The 25713-nt window shown below is 48.5% G+C and overlaps 1 protein-coding gene across 1 annotated transcript; it reads left to right on the forward strand.

Moving 5' to 3' along the window:
* The first annotated feature begins 273 nt into the window (after positions 1 to 273).
* Positions 274 to 22590, forward strand: TCP10L (t-complex 10 like). Its single transcript, XM_039467451.2, is given in 11 exon segments — positions 274 to 319; positions 322 to 431; positions 1801 to 1893; positions 2320 to 2455; positions 2458 to 2483; positions 2898 to 3049; positions 3360 to 3621; positions 3704 to 3881; positions 4536 to 4634; positions 20881 to 20998; positions 22326 to 22590. Coding segments are annotated over 11 exon segments (1485 nt in total).
* Positions 22591 to 25713: the final 3123 nt, after the last annotated feature.

Raw genomic sequence — 25713 nt, forward strand, 5'->3', positions numbered from 1 at the left:
CTCTCTGGATGGTGAGAGTTCATTAGGTGTCAGGCCAATCTTCTAGGAACTGAGCGTTTTCCATGGAGGGTGCTGGAAAGCCAGGTGTGGACGGCTCAGTCCCCTCTGTCTGTGGTGTCCTTTCACCTGGTCAGCCTCCCGCTTGGGAACGTGCACAGGACCTGGCGGGGAAGAGCGGCTGTGGTTCCTGCTCACCCTTAGGTTGAGGCTGAGCCTTCAGGGGTAAGGTGATTGCATTCAGGCGTCCCCATGGCCCTTCCTTTCCAAACCAGGATGCTGGAGGGTCAGCTCGAAGCTGGGGAGCCCAAGGAGGACACCCACCAGAGGACCCATGCCTGGGAACTGGGGCTGACACAGAGAAGACAGCTGTGCCAGCCGAGGTACCCAGGGAGCACAGCAACACCCGGGAAGATTCTGGTGAGCTGAGCTCTGTGGGGACAGAGTTAGTCCCACCAGGCGGGATCCTGATTCCTAGCCCTGAGGCCTGTCATTGGACTTTCCCTCACCGGACCCCTGTAGGAAAGTGCCACCCCAGGATGCGGGTGCTGTACCCCCTCTCCAAGGGCACCTGGCTCTTGTCCTCTGCAACCTTCTCTCTTGGTGGATGGGAGGCAGGGCGGGGAGTTAAAGAAAACATGAACATTCCAGCTTCTCTCCGCTCGTCCAGGAGAAGGCACCAGACTTTAAAAACTTCATTAAAGAAAATCAGAAGGTTGACATGCCTCACATCATCCCAGCAAGCTTCCTGATTTTTACCAACTTCCTCGCCGGACCCCGTTGGACAGTGCTCACTCTCATTAAAGTCTCATAGGTCCCTGTGGCCAGGGCCACGCAGTGCGGGACTGTACCTTTATCACCATCCTGCTGCTTCTCAGGGCAAGGCTGCAGCCTCCATGGTCCAGTGAAGGACAGGAAGGCTGACATGTCAGGCTGAAATGCAGTGCCTTCCAGCGTTTTCAAACAGTTGACTGTACAGCCAAGCCAGTGCGGTGTTTGAGGTTGACCTGACAACATGGCCAAACCCCGTCTCTACTAAAAATACACAAATTAGCCAGGTCTGATGGCATGTGTCTACAACCCCAGCTACTCAGGATGCTGAGGCACCAGAATTGCTTCAACGTGGAAAGCAGAGGTCGCAGTGAGCTGAGAGTGCACCGCCGCACTCCAGCCTGGGTTGACAGAGCAAGACACTGTCACAAAACAGAAAAAAAAGGGAAACGAATGCCAGCTTCTTTTGCTGTAATAGTGTTTTAACAAAGAATCATAGTTCACTACCATCCTTGTCTGGTTATATTATGTGCACTAACTCATAATAAACACTACTTAATAAGAATAAAGCTGTGGCCAGGCATGGTAGCTTACACCTGTAATCCCAGCACTTTGGGAGGCTGAGACGGATGGACCACTTGAGCCCAGGAGTTTGAGACCACTCTGGGCAACATGGTGAAGCCCCATCTCTACTAAAAGAACAAGAATTAGCCAAGCGTAGTGGTGCATGCCTGCAGTCCCAGCTGCTGGGGAGGCTGGGGCAGGAGGATCACTTGAGCTCATGAAATTGAAGCTTTGGTGAGCTGAGATCATGCCACTGCACACCAGCCTGGGTGAGAGAGTGAGACACTGCCTCAAAAAAAAGGGAAGGAAAGAAAGAAAGGAAAAGGCTGTGGTAGTCCTGTTTATCCCATCGGTGTCTTGTTGTCTAGAAATAGTCAAGCTTGCATCAGAGAGGGCTTGGGTATTTTGCAGAGGAATGTGGTGGTGTGATGTCTGAGAGGTTTTCTGGTGTTCTCTTCCCAATAACAGCCATTACAGCAGCAGATCACCAGACTTGACGAAGAGCTCGGGAGGCAGGAGTCGCTGTGGGCTGACGTTCACAGCCCTCCTCCTCCTCAGAGGGCAGAGGAGTGGTGAACAATGTAGCATTCCAGACCTGAAATACCTCCTCCCACCCGAAGGGTCACGGGTTGCAGGTGAGTCTGCTGATCACAGGGAAGGTTGGGAGTTTGCATTTCGGATCTCAGACCAGTTGCAGAGACAGCACTAGAAGCAGCATCCCATTTCCTCCTCGTTAACACATTCCCCCGGGAAGACGCCTGAGCCTAGAGGAAGACTTGTTGGGCACTGTTTATTCTGTAGCCTTGAGAATCCCGTGATCATTTTGAAACAAGGAACCACAATAAGAAACGCAAAGCAAACTGTGTCCTTCTGCAGGAAGCCAGGGTGAAATTGTCCAGATTCTGTGACAGCGGGTGTGATGTGTTGCCTAACATTTAAATAATATGATGGTTACTAATGCAAAAATATTCCCACATTTACTTTCAGCCAATGAGTTCAAAGAGACAAAGAATTAACTCGGGGCCAACACCACCACAGGAAGACGGAGATAAAAGTCCTTCCGGGAGATGCCCAGACAGCAGCGCCACACGCACTGGAAGGCCGACTCCCTGGGCGGAAAGACGGGGGCATCTGAAGACGGAAAGGGGACCGTGAAAGCCTGTGCTGCTCTCCACTGGCCGCATGGAGAATTCAGATTCAGATGAAGTTCCACTTCCGCCTAATGAGAGTTCTCACTTTGTTATTCAAAACGGATCTAGTAATGTACTAAAGTACTTATGTTTCTATAGATAAAACCTTGAATTTCTCCAGATGTGTCCTTAATGCTAAGACAGCAAACAAGTTGAATGCGGTTTTAAACCCAGTTGCTTTCTTGAGCCCTGTGGTTGGTCTATTTCTGCAGAGCCTTTAGAAGAACTGACCTACCTTGTTGTGCTGAGTGCAGGGCTCTGGGTGAGCCCTAGGGTCTTGCTGGAAATCGTGCATGGCCATAGATGGCTTTGTGCTCCGGCCTCTGGGCTCCAGGCATTGCCGGCTGCAGGGACCTGTGACTGTCGTTTCCCGAGGCTATGCATCCATCTTCCCGAAGTCCACAAAACTGGAGTGGCAGAAAATCACGAGTACAGGCTTCCCAGGCCGCCACGCTGCAGGAGCGGATGGCGGCAGTCGGAGGAGATGGTGAGCGGGACAGGGACCCCTACCTATTTCCATGCGTCCTGTAAAACACGGGGCTTTCCTGTGGACGTGCATGAGCAGAGCGTTTCACTACAGCAAGGACACGTCCTTCATGAGCTGCCTAATTTCTGGCCACTTTTTATCTGATTCCCTGTTGGGTCCTCACCTGCGTGTCTTGCCGCCACCCCCAGCCCCACCCCCCAACACGGAGCTCACATGCTGGCCTCCAGGGACCGCGGCTGGAGATTCCGAATCCTTCCGTCTGCTTCCCTCTGAGCGCACTCCCAGCAGAAGGCATCTGGATGGGGCTGGGTGGACTCAGGGGGCTTTGTTCCCCTTTTTCTGTTTGCCAGCCCGTGCCATTGCCTGCAGCCCTACCAGAGTGCCCTCTCATCCCGCACCTGCCCGGCCGCTTTCCCAAACACCAGCTCTGTCCATGCAGCTGTGGGAATTTCTGCATTGGGGGTCCCACCAGGAGGGGCCAAGACTACCCTGTGTGAGTCAGGAAAGAACTCCTTCCCCACGTCGCTGCCGGAAACTGACCATAGCAGCTTCGGACCCCCACAGGAGCCTTTCTCGGTGAAGAAACAGAACCCATTGGTGGCCGAGCCTCAGGTGTGGCCGGGCCTCAGGTGTGGCCCTTATGCACAGCACTGCCCTAGCCTGTGGGCAGCACCCGCCCTGGGCTGCCTGGCAGCTGGACTCCTTCCCATCCTCGGCCCAGGCCTGCTTGGCCCTGCAGGGCGAGCCTGGCACTGTCTTCCTCCAGAGTCCACTCCCAGGGCCTCCTGCCTACCAGCTGCTTCATGGCCTTTCGGGGAGCTCCATAGATGTGAGGCCAGGGCCCTCTCTGCTCAGACCCCCGCAGGCTCTGCGTGCTCTCACGGTCCCTCTGCACTCCTCTGTGGGGTGGGGACGCTCTTCCCAGTGGGTCTGCACCAGCTTGGCTGCTTTTCTTCTGCTGCCGCCTCCCCCTCAGGCCCCCGGACAAGTCCTCAGTTTACTTGCTGGTGCCTAGCAGAAGAGGACGCCTTGTCTCCTGCACACCTGCTAGCGCCTCTGCAACCTGACAGTGATGCCATCCTGGGGAAGCTTCCCTGAACCCAGGCTCTCCTGGAAGCCCGTGGTGCCCCTTCACAGCAGCCCCTGTCTCTTCATAGGTCACATAAGCCAATGGCTCAGGGAATGGCCTTTCTCTCCCGTGTCTTCCTGCTGCGGATGATGAGCAGCTTCAGGGCCAGGGCAGTGCCTTCCTCCGTGAATCTCTTCACCCATCAGAATACTTGAAAGAGAGCGATGGCTAAGAAATACTGACTGAGTATATTCATTAAAGAATTAGTGTTACTTACACAATCAAATGTCATGTGTCGTTGAAAGGACCTGACGTGTGTACCGTAATCTCATGAACGACAGAGAACATGTTCACAAACAGCTTAAATTGGATTTAGCAATCGTGTTAGGATAATGACGTTTCCACAGTGTATATGTACTGTCCTTTTAAACCGAACTTGCTTGCTTTTTCGACGGAGGCTCTTCAGTCTTAGAGAGTTCTGAAGGTGGATTTCTCAGCCACGTTCAACCTGATGAGCTCACCGGTTCTTCCGCAAACACTGCAGAGCTGAGGGTAGGCGGGTTGAGTGGCTTCTGCGTGGGTGGCCCGCCCGGCTCCCCTGAGAGAGACCTGTGAAGTCACTTTTCATCCTGGGGAAGTGAGATCTGGAGCGGGTGTCAATAGATGGTGGCATCTTCCCGTCTTCTGGACAAGAACAGAAAATTAACATGGTTCCAAATGTCTCTTTATTTCCCGAGCTTCAGCCTTTCACACAGAGACATTACTTTCTTATAGATTTAAGTTGGTTGCATTTAGCACATAGTCAGACAAGATTCAGATTTTTCACGACTTCAGAGGTCCCCAAGTCAAAGTTTCATTTTTATCATTTTGATTTGCAGTTCTCAGTTGACATTAATAGACTGGAAGGGAAGCGTAGCAAACATGCTTCTAAGCCCCAGCTCGTGGGCCAGTCATGACACACCACATTTTACAGAAATGTCAATGAAATATGATGATCTTCTCTACGGCAGGAAATGGAGGCTGTGAGCTTACGCGTGGTGTGAAAGTAGGCACCTGGCGAGGAAGCGTCAGAACCCAGGTGCCCCTTGTTCTCCATTCTCCCAGGAAAAGCCCACATTCCGTTCCGTCCTCTCCCACATCTTCAGCGGGTGGACGAGCGGGAATATTTTCCTGGGGTTTTATTTTGTTTGGGGACCCAGCCAAGCCTCAGGGCTGACGGTCTGCATTTAGAAACAGTGCCGCAGCCATGGCGGGTGGTGCCTGTCTGTGTGTTATTTGTATCAGGTGTTGACTGTGGCAGTTGTCACTGTGGCCACCCTGACCCCAGAGCACATATACAAGTGGGAGATAACCCCTCTAATAAACACAGAACGTGGTCCAAAGTCCTGGTGCTGACTGCCCGGGGCCCAGCCGCGCCCACCGACTTACAGACAGGCGCTGCCAACGCCAGGGCAAGGCGCGTTTCTCCCGCCTCCTACTGCAGTGTTCACGGAGACACGCGGGACTAGGGTTATGCTCTTTCTGCAGAATCTTCCCGAAAACCCAGCATCTTCCTGAGAAACGGCACAGGCCAGCAGTGGCGCGCACCGTCAAGGTCTGCTTGCTGGATGGTTGACGTTTAAGAAGCCAAGCGTTTGCTTTATTCACTGTGTATTTTCTCAGTTGAATTCGCTCCTGTATTTCTGAGCTATGGTTAAGACTGGCAGTGTGGCACAGATAAAAAAAAACACACACACACACACACACATTTTGCCATTTGGAATTCTCACATGCACTCATCTTAACTCCCCAGATCTTGAGATTATTTTCTTCTGACAATCTTTACATGAGTAATATTTTCAATGCAGAGATGAAGATATTTTTTCTACATTCCTAGTGCAGCATTGCGCATATGAGATTATATACCATTTACCGATAGCTAATTAGAATCAATAAATCTTTGAGGTGGACTGTAGGAGTGTATAGATCAGAAGAATGGGGCTGAAAGGAAAGAAAAATGTCCCAAGAATAATTTTTACATAGTAATTACCACAATTCCTATGGCCCAGGATTCTAAACTCACCAAATCACTGCACGTGGATGATCTCGACTGATGGCCACTGTGTGACCTGAGCTTTTATGAAAGACAGATGTTTGTGGGACAAATCGTAACACTTATTCATTATCGATAACCACATTCGGGATGGGAATTTACACCTGACCAATTTAGTGAGTACGTTTTTGAGGGAAGTATCACAGCTGGTGCAGAGAATGCCATGCGGGCGATTGTCACATAACGATTCTGAATGGAAGAAAAAATAACGAAACCACAATAATCATCTTGGAGTTTTTGTGTTTCTGTACAGGTAGGATGGGCACCGAGCAAAGGTCGTGCCATCACCACCTTCCCTGACGCCAGCCAGAAGGAGCCGAGAGCCGGTAAGCAGACGACCGTCATCCGGTTTTCTAATGGCGACATGAAGAAGATCACGCCCGATCAGAGTGGTGAGTACAACGGATGTATCTGTTTAAAATCAAATCAGAACCAAGTCAGTTATTAGCAAGAATTTTGCAAATCCATACCTGGTTCCCCTGGGTGTTCGGGGTATGGGCTGGGGGGGGGGGGGCTTGCAGAACACAGGCTGTGGCGTCGGGCGGGCCTGCCTGTGAGCCGGGCTGCTCTGCCCCCGCGTGCGCTCAGGCAAGTGAGACCTCGACAAGACCCTCAGTGCGTACACCAGCACCCTCCTGGCTCTGAACTCCCGCTGTATTGTTCTGTCCTTGTTTTCAGCTTTTCCAAGCCTCTGCAAAATGTGGCTGATCATTAGGACCTAACTCAAAAGATGGTTATGAAGTAACATAGTCCATTAAATAGTGTCTCCTCTGCAGAACTCTCTAGAAAGACCACGGTAAACACTTAGTAAATGTGCGCTGATGGCAGAGTAGCACTAGTATTGCCACAAAGTTAGGCAGGGGCAGGAGCTAATCCCTGGCCCAAGCTGCAGATGTGATCCGTGGAGAGGCTTTCACAGCTGGGAGGAGGCACCTTGCCCAGCGGCCGCCTCATGGTGGAGCAGAGTGTGTTGGCTTGGGGTCCATAGGCTGGGCCAAATCGCAGCTCTGCCAGACCAGCTGTGCCAACACCAGCCAATGAATTGATCTCACCAGGCCTCCATTTCTGCATTGAAAAAATCAGGAAATACTTCCAGTCTGGTTCTCAGCTGGGGGTAACTATTGTCCCTGTCCTGGGGACATTCGCAGTGTCACAGTTGGGGGTGATGGGAGTGCTACTGGCATCTGGAGGGGGGTGCTGGAACCCTCCCAGACATCCCAATGCACAGGACAGCCCCCACCCCCACGGGGTGATCCAGCTCCAAGTGTCAGTGGTTCTGGGAAAGCCCTCTGTAGGTAATGAGAAGGGCCACAGTTAGACCATGCATGTGTTTCTCGGTACACATTGCTCAGCAGCTGACAGCTCTGCTACCATGATGGCAAACCTGCTAAAAGCAGATGCTGCATTTGTGGAGGAAAGCCACACATCACAGGAGCTGGGGACCCCCTTGATGCTGAGGAGCTGTGAGGATGCTGTGACCCCCCGTGGTTCACACTGCGTGTCTCTGTGTGTGCAGGGACTGTATATGGAAAACACAGATGCTGAAGAGTCTGGAGGTCTTACAGGCAAGATTTCCAGGGTGGCAACTTTGTGCAGCTACCCCAGGGTGTAACTTGATTCTACCTTAAGAAAACATGAATAATTTACAAAACAGATTGTGAACAAGGTGAGATAGGCGAGGTCAGGGCCGGGTCTGTAGTGCATTGAGAACAGTCTCTCAGTACCCAAACATTTTGAAATTGTATTCTAAACATGTCCTTCTTTAGATTGATCAGCTTCCCTGTTTTCACCAAGCTTTGGGTCCGTGTTTAGAGGCACAGGGTGCAGGAGTCCTGAAAGACTGCAGAGCTCGCCTCTGTGTTTGTTTTACTTGCTTTAATGGGAGGAGCCTCTTCCACAGGCTCACAGGGAAAGGAAAGAAAAAGAAAGAAAGAAAAAAAGAAAGAAAGAAACAAAGAAAGAAACAAAGAAAGAAACAAAGAAAGAGAAAGAAAGAGAGAAAGAAAAAAAGCACGAGGCGCCTACTCGTGGCTGTGATTCTATTCTAGCTAAGCCTCTTGGCCCTTCCTGAGGGCAGTGCTGGAAGCCGGAGTGTGGACACAGCCGTGGTGTGCCCACCGCGTGCTCTTCCACCCACCCGAACTAACTCGCAGGCTCCCTGTTCTGCAGGGAAATGCAAAAAAGGCATTTGGGTCTTGGGGCTCCCCACTCATGCTCACTATGCTGGACCTGGGCCGCCTGCCGGCCCCCAGGCTTCAAGGCCCAACCGGCTCCAGCCCAGAGCCCACCAGAGGAAGGACTGGGAACTCCATCTCGGCCCAGTCCTCTCCCCGACTAGCCTAGAGGCACAACGTCTGACCCCTGGGCTTGGGTGACAAACCCTCTCCCCATGCCCCCTTGCTGTGGGATGTGCCCACGGACAAGGCCAGCCCTCTCCCACCTGCTGGGACGGCACTTTTCCCACCACCGGACAAACTTCGCCATATTAAATCCAGGTTCAAAATGAGAGCGCAAACTGCCTCCCAACACAGATGTTTCTGGTGCTTACAGATTTACTACAATGCAAATGCTCAGATGGCGCGCACGACCTACCCCGATGGCCTGGAAGTTGTGCTGTTTCCCAACAAGCAGACAGGTGAGTGACATCACCAGGAACCCGTGCGGGCTCCTTTGCGTGCACGTGTGTGGAGATGTGGACACTCGCAGTTTATCAGGTACTTGAGCCCTGTAGGCAAGTTCCCACAGATAACTGTGAGGATGCTGTGTCCCCATGCTGACAGGGGACTGGGCCGATGTGGCGTTCCCAGTCCTTCATCTGGTGGCTCTGAGCTGGAGCTTGCTGGGCCTTGCAGCCTTGGGGGCCGGCAGGGGGTCCAGGTCCAGCATAGTGAGCACGAGTGGGGAGCCCCAAGATCCGAGCAGCTGCCCAGATAATTTGGGGCTCATCCTGCTTAATGCATGCTTTCCTGGTTCTTATCCAAGAGCTGTGAGCCCACGGCTTCCGTGTGGGTGTGTGAGCACACCCAGGTCTGGACACCTCCGTAAACGCCATCAGACCTCAGTTGAGGACGTGTGTTTCAGCTCTTCTGGGTGGGCCTGGCTACATAGTCAGAGCGGCAACGGAGACAAACGGGTGTTACCTGTTCGCACGGCACAGCCAGCTCATGGTCCCAGGTGCCACCAGATGGTTTCCCGGAATCTCGCCTAGACTCGAAAATCCAGTCCTCTGGGTGAACTAGAGTTTTCTGGCTTTGTGACTTCGCTTTACCCTGTCATGATGTCACTTCATCTCTCTCATTTTGAATCCCTGTTTTCTTCATGCTTGTATTTGAGCATGCTCACCCGAGAACCCAGCTCTCAGATGCTGCAGCCCATCCATGGTTCTCCCATTCAGAGCCACTCAGCTTCATCATCACCACCATCAACATGACACTACCGTCCACCTGAACTTTGAATGGAATTTTGCCCCTGGAATGAATTTTTAGGAGAGAGTTAACATGAATAGGGCATATTCCTAACATCTTCATTGGCCATGCAGTTCTCACCACTGTTCATGAAGGTTAGGAGACGTTTCTAGCTCCCTGACCTGCTGCATTCCTCCTTGAAACTAACAAGGCCCTAACCCTTCCCTAAATTTTGTAGTTTCCAAAACATTGTGTACTTAGGTCAGACCTGCAGCGAGAAAGGCACCTCCTGACGACCGGACCAGTGTCCCAGAGCCACCGTGGTGAGGAAGGTTCCGGCCGTCACTCTTCATCACGCTGGCTTCCATCAGATCCAGCCTCAGGCAAGCCTTCTGGGATACAGCCAGAGCCTGGGTGGCTGCTACAAGGGCTGAATTTAGATCATAAAATCAGCCCCTCACTCCGACCTTTCCTTGACACACAGCTGCTGGACACCTCCTAACAGTAAAAGCCATGGCCTGAGTCCCGCTGTTGAAATCTGCCTGCTGGCAGCTTTTCTAAGGCGTGGTTTACACTGAGGCGCTGCCGCACAGAAGCCTTGAGATTTGCTTTTAAAAGCACACACACATGATTAGGCTAATGGAGTCATTTAGGTCAACTTCCCAGCAGTTATAATTTCTTTGCAAGACTTAATATAAACTAGGCTGAAAAAGGGTCCTAAAAATGGATATTTTGGTCTTGATTTCATTAGTTTCTTCTAAAAAGTCTAATCATAATCATAAAACAAAACTAAAAAAAACAAAACCCAAAAACCAAACCCCCATTTTACATGGAAAGATTCTGCTGTTCTTTGCACGGCCTGAGGTGCAATGGGCAGGGTGGGTGTTAGTGGGCGGGGGCCCCGCTCGGTGGGACATGAGTTCAGACAAGTGCTGCCCGTGGGCTCTGAGCCCGGGCCCCTGAGATCTTTGCTGGGCGACCCCAGGCAGGTGGCCTCCTCGCCTGAGCTTCGTCATCTGCATTCCGTAAGTCAGAGCGCCAGCCGGAGCACTGTGTGGAGGGTCCCCTGGGGTCATCCCAGTAGGAGAAGCAGGACTGCTGGTGTTGCTGCAGGGGAGTGACATGGCAGGGCAGCCCATGCAGCCTGTTGCAGGTCCAGGCGTGCTTCTGTGGTGCCCCAAATCCAGACGATACCAGTGGGCTGGGAGCTCTGACCCTTGAAGCTGTAGCAACATTTCCTCAGACTGTGCTCGGATCACTCCTGGACAGCAACGCGCTCCTCCACGTCACTCGGGGGAAAACACAGAGGGGCTCAATCACAGGGAGGTCTCTGTGCCGATTTCTAACTTGGGTCTTTAAAATGTTAGCAAAAGCCGGGCGTGGTGGCTCAAGCCTGTAATCCCAGCACTTTGGGAGGCCGAGGCGGGTGGATCACAAGGTCGAGAGATCGAGACCAACCTGGTCAACATGGTGAAACCCCGTCTCTACTAAAAATACAAAAAATTAGCTGGACATGGTGGCGCGTGCCTGTAATCCCAGCTACTCAGGAGGCTGAGGCAGGAGAATTGCCTGAACCCAGGAGGCGGAGGTTGCGGTGAGCCGAGATCGCGCCATTGCACTCCAGCCTGGGTAACAAGGGCGAAACTCCCTCTCAAAAAAAAAAAAAAAAATGTTAGCAGAGGTTACTTTGACATCAGTTGAATCTACGCTTTGTGATGTGATTTACATGCACAGCTCACTCTACGTGCGAAGACCAGCTACAGCATTTGTGTCTGGTGTGAATTTCTAGGTCCTCCTCTCTGAAGAAGAGTTGCCTGTGCTTGGCGCTAGCTGGGGCCAGGAACTCAGTCTCCTTGGACCATTCTCGTTGTCCTTATCCAAGTTACTCCTGTGCAACTGGGGGGGGTCCCTCTTGCTCCTGTCTTGGGCCAGCTCCCTCAGAGCCTGCTTCTTCTCGCTGCCAGGAAGCACTGAACTTCCTTCTAGCCTCTGTGGGGGCCAAGGGCTTGCATTTTGATTAGAAATTTGGATTAATTACAATGCCAACTCCCATATGCTGTGTGAAGTTTCTCTGTGGCTAATTTCTCACGAGCCTTGGAATGGTCTTCCGTCTTTATGCCTGTGTGACTTCTCTGTCCTAACCTCCTGCGTTCTCTGCCCAGCTGTCTGCATTCCTTGTGGAAAGCATTCTGTGCCTCTGGACTCTGTACATGTGTGTCACTTCCTGCCTGATCTCTGGCTATGAGAATGGTTAAATCTGGCTTCTTTGCACAGGAAAGGAGTAACTTCCTGCTTTGGGGTCGTCTGGAACTGGCCGTGCACGGGGCTGAATTGTGGATGGACGGCACTTCCCGTGTAACATCGTCGGGTGTCCTCTTGGGCGCCTGTGCATTGTTTTGAAGTTCTGAAACGCTAATTTTCAGGTCATAAGAGAGGGTGTAGTTCTAGAAGTGCTCTGGGTAGTAGTGGCACCGGTGGATGAAGTTGGGGAACAGTCACCCGGTCACTGTGTGCAGGGGCGGGGCCCCTCATTTCATATGCAAGTGATGATTTCCTGGTTTAATTGAGAAAGGTGAACTGCTCTGTGTCTGCATTTAAACCGCGAATGGATTTTGTGTTTGTCAGGGCTTCACGACCCGGTTGTTGTTCACAATTAGCTTCAGGTGGGTTAGAATTGTCCACAGTTTTTCAAAACATGGAAGCTGAAGTTAAGCAAGGCCAAGACTTGCCTACACTAGGAGGGCGTCCATCTTTTTTAAGTTTGTAATGCACAGGGCCAAAACCATCATAGACATTAAGCGGCCATGTTAAACAACAGCATGTAAAGGAGTCCAAGTTGATTCCCTCTTCTAGTTTTCTCACACTTACACAATTGCTCTTTTTCTAAGAAATGTGAACAACCGACCCAGAAAGCGTGTGTCAATTGCAGGCTGGCATCACCAAGGAACACCAAGTGCGAGGGCAGAGGAACCGCTGCAGCCACCTGAGCATCGCAGAGAGACTGGGACCAGGACCCCAGACCCCACGCAGCCCGGTGCTGTGGAACGTGGTACAGGAGTCGTGTCGCGACGCGGGCGATGCTGGAAGTGACTCTTGGCTCTTCTCCCCTCTGTCTTGATGCTGTTGATGGGACGTTCTTGTATCTGTAAGAAGTCTGTGCATCGTATCTGAAGATGGATCTATGTGACTCCTACTTTCCTTGGCTTTCATTCTTGTCGATGTTCCGGGTGTCCGCTTGGGAAGAAGGCATGGTCTCTGGTTACTGAGCACTGCACTCTGTGTGTATCCATCAGATCAAACTCTCCGTGTTGTTCAACTCCATTATATTTTGTTTGTCCTAAATTAATTTTTTTAAAAATCCTGTTTATTTAAACGTAATTTCAAACTTACAGAAAGTTTGCAAGAAAGAAACTCGGATGTGCCCTTTACCCGGATTCACCAATTTGTAACCTTTTGTCACATTCTTTTGTCTGGCTCTGTCTCCCCCACATATGGCGTGTGTGTGCATACATGTGAAATAAATGATTTATCCTCTCGGGTCTCTTTACAGGGAAGCGGCATGTGTCAATGACCCTTTCCCCTCATGTGTCTGTGGCACTGGATGAGGGGCCACCACGCTGCAGCCTGAGCGCGTCTTCACTAACTGCATCTGCACGGACTGCGTCCCCAAATGTGATCATGTTTGGAGGTACTGGGGATTGGAACTGCGACACATGAATTCTGCAGGGACACAATTCAACACACACACGTGCCTGGAATTTCTTCTTTATTCTGCTCAGAATATGCTGTATGTCTTAGATCTATGAATTCATACTTTTTCATTGAAGTTAGAGAATTCGTCTCTATTGCCTGATAACTTCACCATTCCTCTGCACCTCCATGTTTGTCTCCTGGCCCCCAGTCCAGTGTCTTCTCAGGTCTATTTGCTCAGTCTCTGCACGGTCTCATCGCATAAACCTCGGCTTCCATCTGCCCCGGTCCCCACCCTCCCCAGGCTCTCCACGCTCAGCGTTCGTCTGTGTTTTGCCTTTTCTTTTCTTTTCTTTTTTTCTTTTTAGCAAAAAGGCCCTTTGATCTCTTTCCTATCTCTTTTGAACCCCGTTTTCTGCCTGTGCCCCATACCCCAAGTCCAGCTGCTATGGAGTGGGAGAGTCCCTTAAAGCTTCCAGCTGCTGGAAATTGTATCACTGGTAATAACGACAGCTATGAGTTACGCAGTGCTACTCACATGCTAGGCACTTTTAAATGCTTCACATATGCACATTTAATCTTCAAACAATCCAATGAAGCAGGTCCTATCCTTATCCCCAACTCAGAGAAGAGGACGCCCAAGCACAACAAGGGGCAGCGCTGTCCAAGGTCAAGTGTTTGGTGATGAGTCTGGGAGTAAGTGCTCCTGCCACAGGGTCGGAGGCCCCGTGCGCTCCAGAGCCTCTTCCCCAGAACTGTCTCAGGAAGTCCTCAATCTCCGCTTCATCTCTAATAATGTCTCCTTTTTCCTTCCAGATATTTTTGTAACCAATATTGACAAAGGTCTTTGCATTTCTTTTCAAATTACTAGCTTTCGACTTTGTGGACACTCTCTATTGTAGCTTTATTTTTTTTTCTTTCATACATTTAAGTTGTTATGTTTATGATTTCCTATGTTTCACTCTTTTTTAAAACGTTCATGAGGTACAGAAAAGTATTGTTTAATTTGTAGCCTTTAAAGGTGAATGTAAACATGAAGTCTGTAAATTCTCTTTGGTTATATCCCTCCAGTTTTGATAAAATTTAGTTTTATTATAATTAAGTGTTAACTATTGCTATTTTCACCCTAATTCTCTTTTTTTCCATGAGTTATTTTTAAAAAGTGCTGGAAAATTTCCAATTGTATGATTGTTTTTTGTTTTCTTATAGCTGTTCATTTTTAAGTTAGTCGCATGTGTCAGAGACCGTAGCCTGTATCACTTGCTTTGTGGCCTCGTAAATCAGCATTGTTTCCCCAAATGTTCCACATGTGCTTGGGAATTCTATGTGAGGTGCATAAATGTACCAATGTCTTTAATTGGAATTTTTTTTCAAAATTGTTTTCATATATTCTACGTTTTCGCTAAATTTAAAAATCAGACTGATCCATTAGATCAGGGCTCTCCAGCCTTCAGGCCCCACAGCAGGAGGTGAGTGGCGAAGCTTCCTCTGAACTGACAGCCGCTCCCCTCGCTCCATGACCGCCTGAGCCCCGTCTCCTGTCAGATCAGCGGCAGCGTTAGGTTCTCCTCGGAGCAGGAATCGTGTCATGAACCGCACATGCGAGGGATCTGGGTTGCGGGCTCCTCGTGAGAATCCAATGCCTCATGATCCATCACTGTCTCCCATCACCCCAAATGGGACCCTCTAGTTGCAGGAAGACAAGCTCAGGGCTCACACTGATGCTACATTATGGTGAGTTGTATAATTATTTCATTGCAATGTAATAATAAGAGATAAAATGCACAATAAATGTAGTGCACTCGAATTATCCGACCCACCCGCACCCCCATGCCGGTCCCTAGAAAAATTGTCTTCCACGAAACTGTTTCCTCGTGCCAAAAAATTTGGGGACCACTGCACTAGACGATGAGGGAACTGTGTTTAAAATATCCCAGTTTGATTATACATTTTCTAATATTTATTTATAGTTTTTCTCTTTCTGATGAATTGCTCTCTTTTTTAAAATCCTTAATCAGTGATGCTTATTTTGATACCCTTAATGCTTTCTGCTTTAAATCCATTAAATCTAATAGGTACAGCAGCTTTCTTTCAGTTAATATATGCCCGGTTTATCTGTTTCTATTCTTTCTCTTTTGCTGATTCTAAATCTTTACATTTCAATGTGTTCTTCTAAGAAACAGACATTAAATATACATATATATAATCTGAAAATAACTTTCCTTTTAATCCGAGGTTTCATTTCACAACTTGGAAATGTATGTGTCCTCACTGTCCTCTGCAAGGAACTCCGTCTTTTAGTTTGAATTCTCCTCCCCGATCTTCCACACCATTGTGTTGGTTCTGCAAGGATTTTTATCCAAGCTGTTTGCGCCCTCAATATTAGTAATGGTTATTACCATGCTGCTTATGTCACCAGTGTTTACTTTAGACTTTTTAAATTTATGCAGAATTTGGGGCTCACTCTTCTTTCTCGAATGTTGGCCTTTCTTCTTGAAAACACAATTTCCTTCTACGTGACAAGCATGAAGAGACGGGGCAGCCGACCCTTCAGTTTCGGCTCCTCTGAAAATGTCCTTTGTTTTGCCTTGTTCATGAGTGATCACTCATCCTGATGCACTTCAGACCCCTCGTCCCATAGATACTACGTGGCCACCGTGTGGCAGGCATTGTTTCACAACTGGGGATTCTGCAGTGAGCAAATCTGTAAAGAATTCTTATTTCATGACATTTTATTGGAGGGAAGTATAAAATAATCAGGTAAAAACAAAAATCAATATAAAATTTCAGGCTGTAGGAAAAGCTACAGCAAAAGACAGCAGGGTAGAAAGCAGAGAGGGAGTGTGCTGGGCTGCTGTCTCAGGGCCGGTCTGTGGGCGCTGGCCTCACTGAGGGTGATATTTCAGGGAGCCATGAGTGATGTGGGAGAGGCAGCTGTGTGCCTGTCAGGAAGAACATTCCAGAGTGAGAGAGACCTGTGAAAAGTGTGTGGCGTGTCTGAGGAAGAGCAAGGAGGCCGGTGTGGAAGGGGTAGAGGAGATGAGGTCCAAGTGCTGGGAGCCAGGCCGTGTAGACCACTGTGGAGAAGCCACTGGGGAATCTGGAGCAATGGAATGACAGGGACTTTTCTCAGCGTGTTGAGGACTTTATTCCACTCCCACACAGTGTCTGCTGGAGGGTCCGACGGTGGCCTGATTTCTTCCTTCAAATGTGATATTTTTCCCTCTCTCCTGCTTTTAAGAACTATTCTGTCTCCAGTTACATTATGATATGTCTAGCTATGGATTTCATTTTGTTCATTGTATTGGGGATTTGTTGCGCATCTTAAATATAATCACAGTGTCTTTCATAAGCTAGGGTTGCCAGACTTAGCAAATAAAAATGCAGGATGCCCAGCTGAATTTGAATTTCAGGCAAACAACAAATAATTTTTTTTTGTTATGAGTATTCCATGCAATATGTGGGACATAATTACACTAAGAAGTTATTTGTAGTTTATGTGAAAATTCAGATTTCACTGGGTGTCCTATATTTTATGTGGCAACCATATCAAGTTCAGGGAAATTCACAACGATTGCCTTGACCAATTTCACCTCTCTTCCATTCTTTCTCTTCCTGGACCTCCAATTACAGCTGCATGACACCACCTCATTCTAGCCTCCTTCCCTCGTCACATGATATGCTTTCTTCTTACCATCTGGGTCAATTCTTTATCTGGTTCATGAGTTTTCTCTTCAGCTGAATATTACGTCCTATGTAACACATCACTTGGCTTTAATTTTGAAGATTATATTCATTTCACTTGTTCGTTTTCAAGTTCACCTAGAATTCTCTCTCCCATTTTAATTTCCTCCTTTAATCTTTAGCATATATTCTACAAACATCTGCGTCTGGCAGCACCGTGCTTGCTGTGTGGGGGCTCCACGTGGTGCCGGCTGCTGCTGCTCATCTCTGCTGGTGCCTCCTCGTGGTGCTGAGCTTCCTCGCCTATTTCATGTCTGTGCTGCTGGCCTGTGTTAGGTGGCAAGCCTATGGGGCCCAGTCTGGGAGAGTCTATACAGAAAGCTTTGCATCTGCTTCTGCCAGGTGTGCCAGGCCACCTCCAGCCTGGGATCACTTCATGATAGCTTCTTAGTTTAAGGTGTTCCAGATACAGGTAGCAGAACTGTAATTCCTAAGGGTAAATGAGGGTCACTCTGTAGTGAGACATCCTATGGAAGGAGCTCTGAGGGAGAAAGCTGTGCTCCCTGGTGCTCTCCATTTGCCGGCAGGGAGATATCTTCCAGTTCCCTCTTTCCTTGGACCTCTAACCTTCTGAGCGTGTGCTCTTTAGGCACGGACTCAGTTCCAGTTCCCAGACAAAGCCCCTTGTCCTGTCCCAGCAAAGTGACCGAGGGCTGAGCCTTCCGGAGGCTGCAGAGGACCCCAGGGCAGCCGAAGTCGGATTTGGCTCTGTGTTCTAGCACTCTCTGGGATTTGTGGCCCCTTCCATGAGATTCGCTGTTCATTTCACAGGGTTTTTGTGACTTTCTTGAGCACTCCTCGGTATTTCTAGTGGATGGGTGAGTGGGACATCCCATCTGCCCCACTGCCACGGCAGAATCAAGGCCGCTGTGGGGCATCTGCCCCTCCGTGACAAGGCGGATCTGCAGAGAGGCCCTCTACGAGCTCCTGGCTCTCAATCCTTCTTCTTTCGGTCCTAATGTTTCAGCCAGTGCAGCCATGTGTCTTGTTAGGATTTTTGCCTTCACAAACTGTCATTTAGGCTCTGACTGGGTGCGTAGCACCAAAGTGGACACAAGAGCAATTATTCTCTTGAGCGACCTCCAGCAAATATTCGACAAAGAAAAATTACACTTGCTAGTTTGCAAAGGCCATGCTGCGTGATTGATTGTTAATGCCAGTCTTTTGAAAAAGAAAGTATTTCTGCATTTTATTTCTGCTTAAAAGGCCTAACCCTTTGACTCTCAGCTGGTCCATGTAGAAGGTCTCTGATCAGTTAATTTTCCAGCAGGAATTCTAAGTTCTGTTACTGTTCTTGGGTATATTTATCATACGTTCAACACTTCTGCCTATGGCTGATATTTCAGGAAAAGAATCACACAAGCCCCACTGTTTCCACTCCTTCCATTTACAGGTGCAGTTGTGTGTCACATGTATGGTTCTTATAAATTCATACAAATCAGCCGGGAGTTGTGCACTGATATGTACCACGCAGTGAGTGAACTCAGTAGCTCTCAGCTGTTGACCCAAAAAAGAGTTCCCAATTTCTCCAGAGTGTTCCATTTCTATGCAACAGGAAAAGCATCTTCTATAATTTTGTGCTAAGAATTATTTTAAGGGGTAGAATTTCTCCTCAGTTGTCAGATTTTTCACCATATTCATTTTTCTTAAATACATTTTGTGGGCTGGGCATGATGGCTCACACTAGTTATTCTGGTGCTTTGGGAGGCCACAGCAGGAGAGTCTCTTGAGGCCAGGAGTTAGAGACCAGTCTGGGAAACATAACAAGACCCTGTTCCTACAAAAAATAAAAAATTAGCCAGGCATGCTTGTAGCGCTGCTCAGGAGGCTGAGGCAGGAGGATCACTTGAGGCCTGGGTTTGAGGCTGCAGTGAGCCATGCTCACATCACTGCAGTCCCGCCTGGGTAACAGAGCAAAACCTTGTTCCTAAATATGTACAGAGAGAGACACACATACATATGTGTGTGTGTGTGTCTATATATATAGACACACACATATACACACTGCCCCTTATCTGCAGGAACTGCCAACAGTTGACAATACAAATGAAAAGGAAGTGAAGATATTAAAAGAACAAATGGAAGCTGGGCATGGTGGCTCACACGTGATCCAAGCACTTTGGGAGGCCAAGGCAGGTGGATCACTTGAGCACAGGAGTTTGAGACCAGCCTGGGCAACATGGTGAAACCCTGTCTCTACTAAAAAATACAAAAATTAGCTGGGCATGATGGCACATGCCTATAGTCCCATGTACATGGGAGGCTGAGGCAGGAGAACCACTTGAACCCAGGAGGCAGAGGTTGCAGTGAGCCAAGATCGTGCCACTGCACTCCAGCCTGGGAGACAGAGGGAAATTCCATCTCAATAAAAAGAAGAACAAATGGAAACTAATCAATTCAGTTTAATTCGGCAGCTTTTCTTTCTTTCGGAAACACATGCAATCAGCTGTGATGTAGACCACACCTGTGATCACGTCCCGGTCCCCGGGATGAATTAGATGCAGCGCAGCAGCTTTTCAGCAGCTCCCACAGTGACTTCCTTGGCATCCAAGGGTTCTGTCTCCTGTGCAAGGTGAGTATCACTGTTATTCATCCCCGGAGGATGCTGTGGAGGGTGAATTATGGCTCTTTACTACAATTCATTATCCAACTGAAAACTGCAAATCGATATGAAAATGTAAAACTGAATGTTTACCATAGCAAGAGTCAAAAGCATTCAGAAGCAGAGGGCACCGACTGTGGGGTTAATGCTGGACCTGTGACCTCAAACATAGGACTCAGGGAGCCACAGAGTATATGGGAGGGAGAGAAAAAGTTCAGCCACGAAGATCACTAGAGCAAAGTTGGGAGAATCAACATTTTGTGTCATCATGAGAACATCATTCTGCCTAGAGCAAGATGTTCAAGGTTAAATAAAAAATGACAGAGCAGGTACAAAAATGCATGCTGAATATCAGTTCTTTACGAAGCGTGCCTCATCCTGTTCAGGCTGCCGCAGCAAAATGCCATAGACAGGCTGGCCTGTCCACGGGTGCTGGAGGCTGGAAGTCTGTAATGAAGGGCCGGCAGCTTCCCTGTCTGGTGACGGCTGCTGCCCGGTTCGAAGACAGCGTCTTCTCATTGCAGCCTCACATGGTGGAAGGGGCGAGACAGCTCTCTGGGGTCTCTGGGGTAAAGGCACTGATCTCATCCATGGGGCTCCACCCCTATGACCCCGTCACCACCCAAAGGCCTCATCTCCCAACACCGTTGCTTTGGGGATTAGGTTTCAACATAGGAATTTGGGGAGGGCAGAGCATTCAGCCCATAGCAGAGCGGATCACTACAAAACATGTTTAAGCAGCTGAGTGACACAGCATCCTGGTTTAGATATAGAAATTTACTGAATTTGCAGAGATAGGTACGCATGTTGTTGACATCCTGGTTGAAACGGTGAAACACAGCAAATGTGCTCTTAGGTGTTCACGCAGTTGTTCTCCTTGAGCATTTTCATACAGTATTTAAGTCCCTAAACCTTTGTTATAAATAGGGTTGCCAGATTAACAAATGAAGATTCAAGTCTCTCACTGAATTTGAATATCAAATAAACAGCAAGTAATTTTTGGTATGAGTATGTTTCGTGCAATATTTGACATACACTACTGTTAAAAATTATTCATCATTTATCTAAAATTCAAACTTCACTGGGCATTTTATATTATACCTGGCAAACCCTAGTTATAAAGCCAGATGATTAGAAAATACTCTGTCTCTATAAATCTCATGACTATTTTACAGATTATTTAATCTCATTAATATTTTATAGATTATTTAGATATAACATGTTTCTAAACAGATTCAATGTAACATACACTTAAAAATCCATTCTACAGAAAAATTCTACCCTGCTGGCTCCAGAGAAATTGTGTTTCCCGATGGGACAGTGGAACGATTCCAGGACATACAGGAAGAGACCTTGTTTCCTGACTGGACAATCCTAAGGGTAGAAAGGTTGGTAATGTCAGATGATGGGAATCCAAAACATCCCAATTTTTGGTTTTTGTATTTAATAATTTCTTTAAATTAATTTAGAATTTTGTAAGTATTTAAGTGCTTGTATAAATAGTAGAAAATAATGTCATCGACTCGAGAAGTTTTTTGTCTTATGGCCTTGATTTGAATCCCTTATTGGAGACTGTCAGATTTAAATTGACTTTTAGGTATTTACTTCACGGACATTAGCTGTGTTTGCATTATAACCATAAAAATCGCTACAGTCGGCCAGACACGGTGGGGCATGCCTGTAATCCCAGCACTCTGGGAGGTCGAGGCAAGCAGATCACGAGGTAAGAGATCGAGACCATCCTGGCCAACATGATAAAACCTCATCTTTACTAAAAATACAAAAATTAGCTGGGCGTGGTGGCACATGCCTGTCGTCCCAGCTATTCGGGAGGCTGAGGCAGAAGAATCACTGGAACCAGGGAGACAGAGGTTGCAGTGAGCCAAGATCCCGCCATTGCACTCCAGCCTGGTGACAGAGTGAGGCTCCATCTCAAAAAAAAAAAAAAAAACAAACAAATCACTCCAGTCTTCAGTGCGTCCCCAGCTCAGACCACGTGGTCTAGAAGCCGAGTCTACTGCAGAGCATGTGCACACCAGTGTTTAAGGCACACCAAGGAAGCGCTCATCAGAGCTGCTATTTCAGTGCTGGTTTGTACAGAGAGTCAAGATCCACGCAGCTATCTGAGGGAGAGCGTGGGAAGCTGTTTTGGGACTTCCCTTTCTTTCCCGATATCCAAGTCACCACAAGCTCCGGGGGCTGTGTCTCCGCACTGCCCCACCTCTGCCTCTCTCCCAGTTCTGTGGTCCCAGCTCTCATCCTTTCTCTCCTGGACAATTGCAATTGACTCCCCCAGCTTCCTCACAGCAGTCAGAATCTTCCCTATCACGTCCGGGGACACTGCTCCGAAATGATACTATCTGTGGCCCTATCGCTCCCTGTGTCAACCCTGCCATCCCTGTCACCATCAGATCCAGCTGTCAGCACAGCCTTCAGCCTGCAGGTGAGCAGACGCAGCTGACTTCACGCCCTGCCTCCTGGCCCTCCTCACCTGCCCTCTCTCACCCACACCCATTTTCCAACGATGCACTGAGACTACCGGGCACCTTTCCTGCCCCTGCCCGTGGCCTTCTGCACCTTCACCTACCGAGATTTGGAAGAAGGGCTCCAGATCTGGGTGGAGGCATCGCCCTGTGCTCCCCCACAACCCACTGACCTCCACACTGGCAGCACTGGCCCTGGCACAGGCCGCCTGACCATGTGTTTCTCTCCCACGAATGGAGACAAAACCATCGTGCTCAGCAACAGGCAGAAAGAAATCCACATGGCCCAGTTCGAGTGGAGGGAGTACCCAGATGGCACCATCAAGGCTGTGTATTGCAGCGGCTGTCAGGAAACCAAGTATGCATCCGGGAGGGTTAAGACCAAAGATGAAGCTGGAAAGATGGTCCTGGACAGGAAGGAGATCCGCCCTCAGCACGCAGCATCACATGGGAAATGCCGACCACAGTTTCTTCCTAAAACAGACGAAAACTCATAACAGATTAGCTGCCCCAAATGCCCAAATGATCTTGGAGAGCCACCAAAGCTTTAGGACTACCCAAGTCATCTAGAAACTGCAAGGAAAAAGGCATTCTCTCCTGTATTTAGGAAACATGGTTAGAGCAGCATGCATCAGAGAACAGGAGGCTCACAAAGAACAACTTCAGTGCCAGGGATTGTTTTCACCTTAAACAATACTGTGCATACATCACTGTCATCCTCTATATTTTGGTAATGCGACTTAAGGTAACTCGAGAACAATGAGCTATCTTGGCTGTGAAGGAAAAAAGAGAATTCTACTACGATGACAGTGGATGGAGGCCTTTTCTCTTCAGGTGAATGCTAAAGCAATGCAAGGCAGTTTGTCAGGCATAACCGGCAAAACAAATCCGATATTAAAAAGCCATTTCGGGTTTGGCTGAAAAAATGGACCTGCCTATTGCTTTGATTATTTTGAATCAGCTTATACTAAGAATCGTCACTGAATCAAACAGAATGCTACACTCCTGTACTGAAGAAATGCACTTCTCATAATTCTGGGAGATGGGGAAAGAAACAAACGTGCAATTTGATCAGGAAGCCACAATCAGGCATCAGATCGCCTGCCTGCCTGGAAGTTTCCATTAAATATAATCTGCAGTACATGCTCCAATAGTGATGGGTGTCAAGTCTGTCATCCAAATAAGATGAATTCCGTGTGCGCATTCAGCCGGAAGCCCTTCGTGGAATATACATTCTGCAGTATTGGAAGTCAGTACAAGCTTATTAAAACAACATTTCCTACTGATTTTCAAAAAGCCAGAATTGACTTTTCGTTCTTAATAATCTCGTGAAGGCTTCTCATTAGATGTACAATCTGATTAGATTTATTACATTAATTTTGAGGAGGGGGGTCTCTATCAACCTACTTGCAGGCACCTTTATATGCAAATTGTACACAGGCACGTTTACTTGGTCTCAAAGGTAGTATCAAGACAATCACAAAAAACGACCAAGTACAACGGGCTGGGAGGTGGGGTGAGTCACCGCCCATCTGCACCACTGTCTACTCTCACCTTGGTAAAACCCCTCTGCTGACCCCCACTTCCTTTTCTGGAACTGATGCTTCATTCCCTGCATGGCTCAGGGATGCTGTGGAGATGGAGGCGATGGGACCAGCCACAGAGTGGTCTCGCCGTTCCACCAGGCGCTGCTCCTGAAGGGCGCTCGGAGCGAGCCTTCCTCCCTCTCCTGAGTGGAGTCCTGCATGGCTCCATGTGTTCCTAAAGTCCCCAAGTTTCTCATAGCACGGCCCCCAAGTTTCGTGGGCATCAGGCCCAGTCTGCCCCTCCTGCCCCTTCTCTCCTGCCCCCCGAGGCCCACATCATGCAGAAGGCCCTCCTTTAGGTCAAGCCAGCTTCCTCCGACTCATTGTTCCTTCTGCAAACCTTCCTGGGCTCACCCCACCCCACCCCCAGGCTAAGGCCCCTGATCCCCGCACCCCTCAGGTCCTCCTCACACTGTTTCCCAATGACCTGGCGACCTGCTGTCCCAACCTTAACGGCATGTGGAGGATGGAGCTCAGTCACCTTCACCTTCGCTCCCCAGCATCTAGAGAGGAGAGTGGAGCTTCAGAGGCTGTGGGGTAAGAACATGGAGAGGAGCCTTGTGAACTCTGATCGGTGTTAAAGTGAAAGGGGTTTCGACCTGGAGGCTGACTCCCAAAAACAAGGGCTCTGTTCAATGTTCACATGATCAAATTCACCTTTGAAATGACCTTTTCTTGAACACTTAAAGATAGATTCTAATCAGATTAAATTTCCTTAAATAATTAATACTGCACTCAGAGGTTTAGCATGGCCGATTCTCTTGAACAAACACCCGACACAAGAGACACAAGCCAACAGTCAAGATCATCACCTCCTCTTTCCAAACCTCCACTTTGAACCAGTTCTACAGCATTAACCATTTCTTCCTTATTCTACATTTTCCATACTCTCCTAGAATCATTACTATAATTTTATTCTGTGGTCATTTTTACTTCTTTCCCTGCTTTAAAGAAAAAGGCAGAAAGCCTGTGGTTAGTCTTGCCGTGGGTGTGGGTGTGACAGTGGGACGGGGCTGTTCCCTGGTTATTCCTCCTCCGGCATCTTACATCAAGTCACTGGGCATCGTACTCCTCCTTTTACGGTTGTACTACACATGCAACGTTAGCATTCTTGCATTTGAATGAACGCTGTTCACAACAGTTTTAGTTATTTGCAACCTGGGATCAGGCCACATCATGACTTCCGTTGCCTTTGTGAGATCTTCTTTTCCATTAAAAAATCTAAGCATTTAAGGTTTTTTACTGCATTTGTATAAAGGTGGATAGATCAGTCGTGCATGTTAAAACATTTTCTTTTAGTACATTTTTTTATTCTGATTTTTAGGAGATACTAAAACATTTTCATGGGTTCTGAAAAGTATCGTAGGCCCTCATGTGCCTGAGGAGACGCAGGCCCTGCCTGGTGTCTCGCCTTGTAGATTTGAGTGTCCCCTGCCTGCAGTTCCATCACGCGTGGTCCTGCTGCCTGAGATGTCAGCGGAGCTGTGGCTAGTGTTGGAAATACGGGCATTCTTCACCTCCCACATGGGCAGTGCCGCCCCGGAGAAGGTTCATCCTGGACAGGCAGGCTGGGGCTGTGGGGCAGCTCTCCGGGCTCACGCTTGGGGGTCCTCAGGGGTCTTTGGTCATCTCTGCCATAAGGGTGGGCTTTATTTTCTGCTCTGGACTCAATGCCCACTTTTCCCAGCCTACTTGGATTTCTTGTGGTTTCCCAAGTTTCTTACCTGCATCTGCAGATAGACACAGTTTATATCTATACTTTAGAAGCAGACAACATAAGGAATAAAACCACATTCCCCATTAAAGGGAATGAAATTAAATGCATCTTAGAGTCTTTTATCACAACTCTCTTTGTATATAACTTTTTTCTTCGGAATATCATTTTCAATTTGTACTTCATTGAACTATATTTCATTGTTGATTTTTTGTTAGGAGTTGATTCTCAACTGATCAAAACGTTTCTGTCTCTGTATCTCTTCCCGGGATATCTGTGGATGCATCCCTGCTTGCTGGGAATATGGCACCCGGCAGGTT

The sequence above is a fragment of the Saimiri boliviensis genome, chromosome 4, assembly GCF_048565385.1.
Source record: "Saimiri boliviensis isolate mSaiBol1 chromosome 4, mSaiBol1.pri, whole genome shotgun sequence".
Lineage (NCBI taxonomy): Eukaryota > Metazoa > Chordata > Mammalia > Primates > Cebidae > Saimiri > Saimiri boliviensis.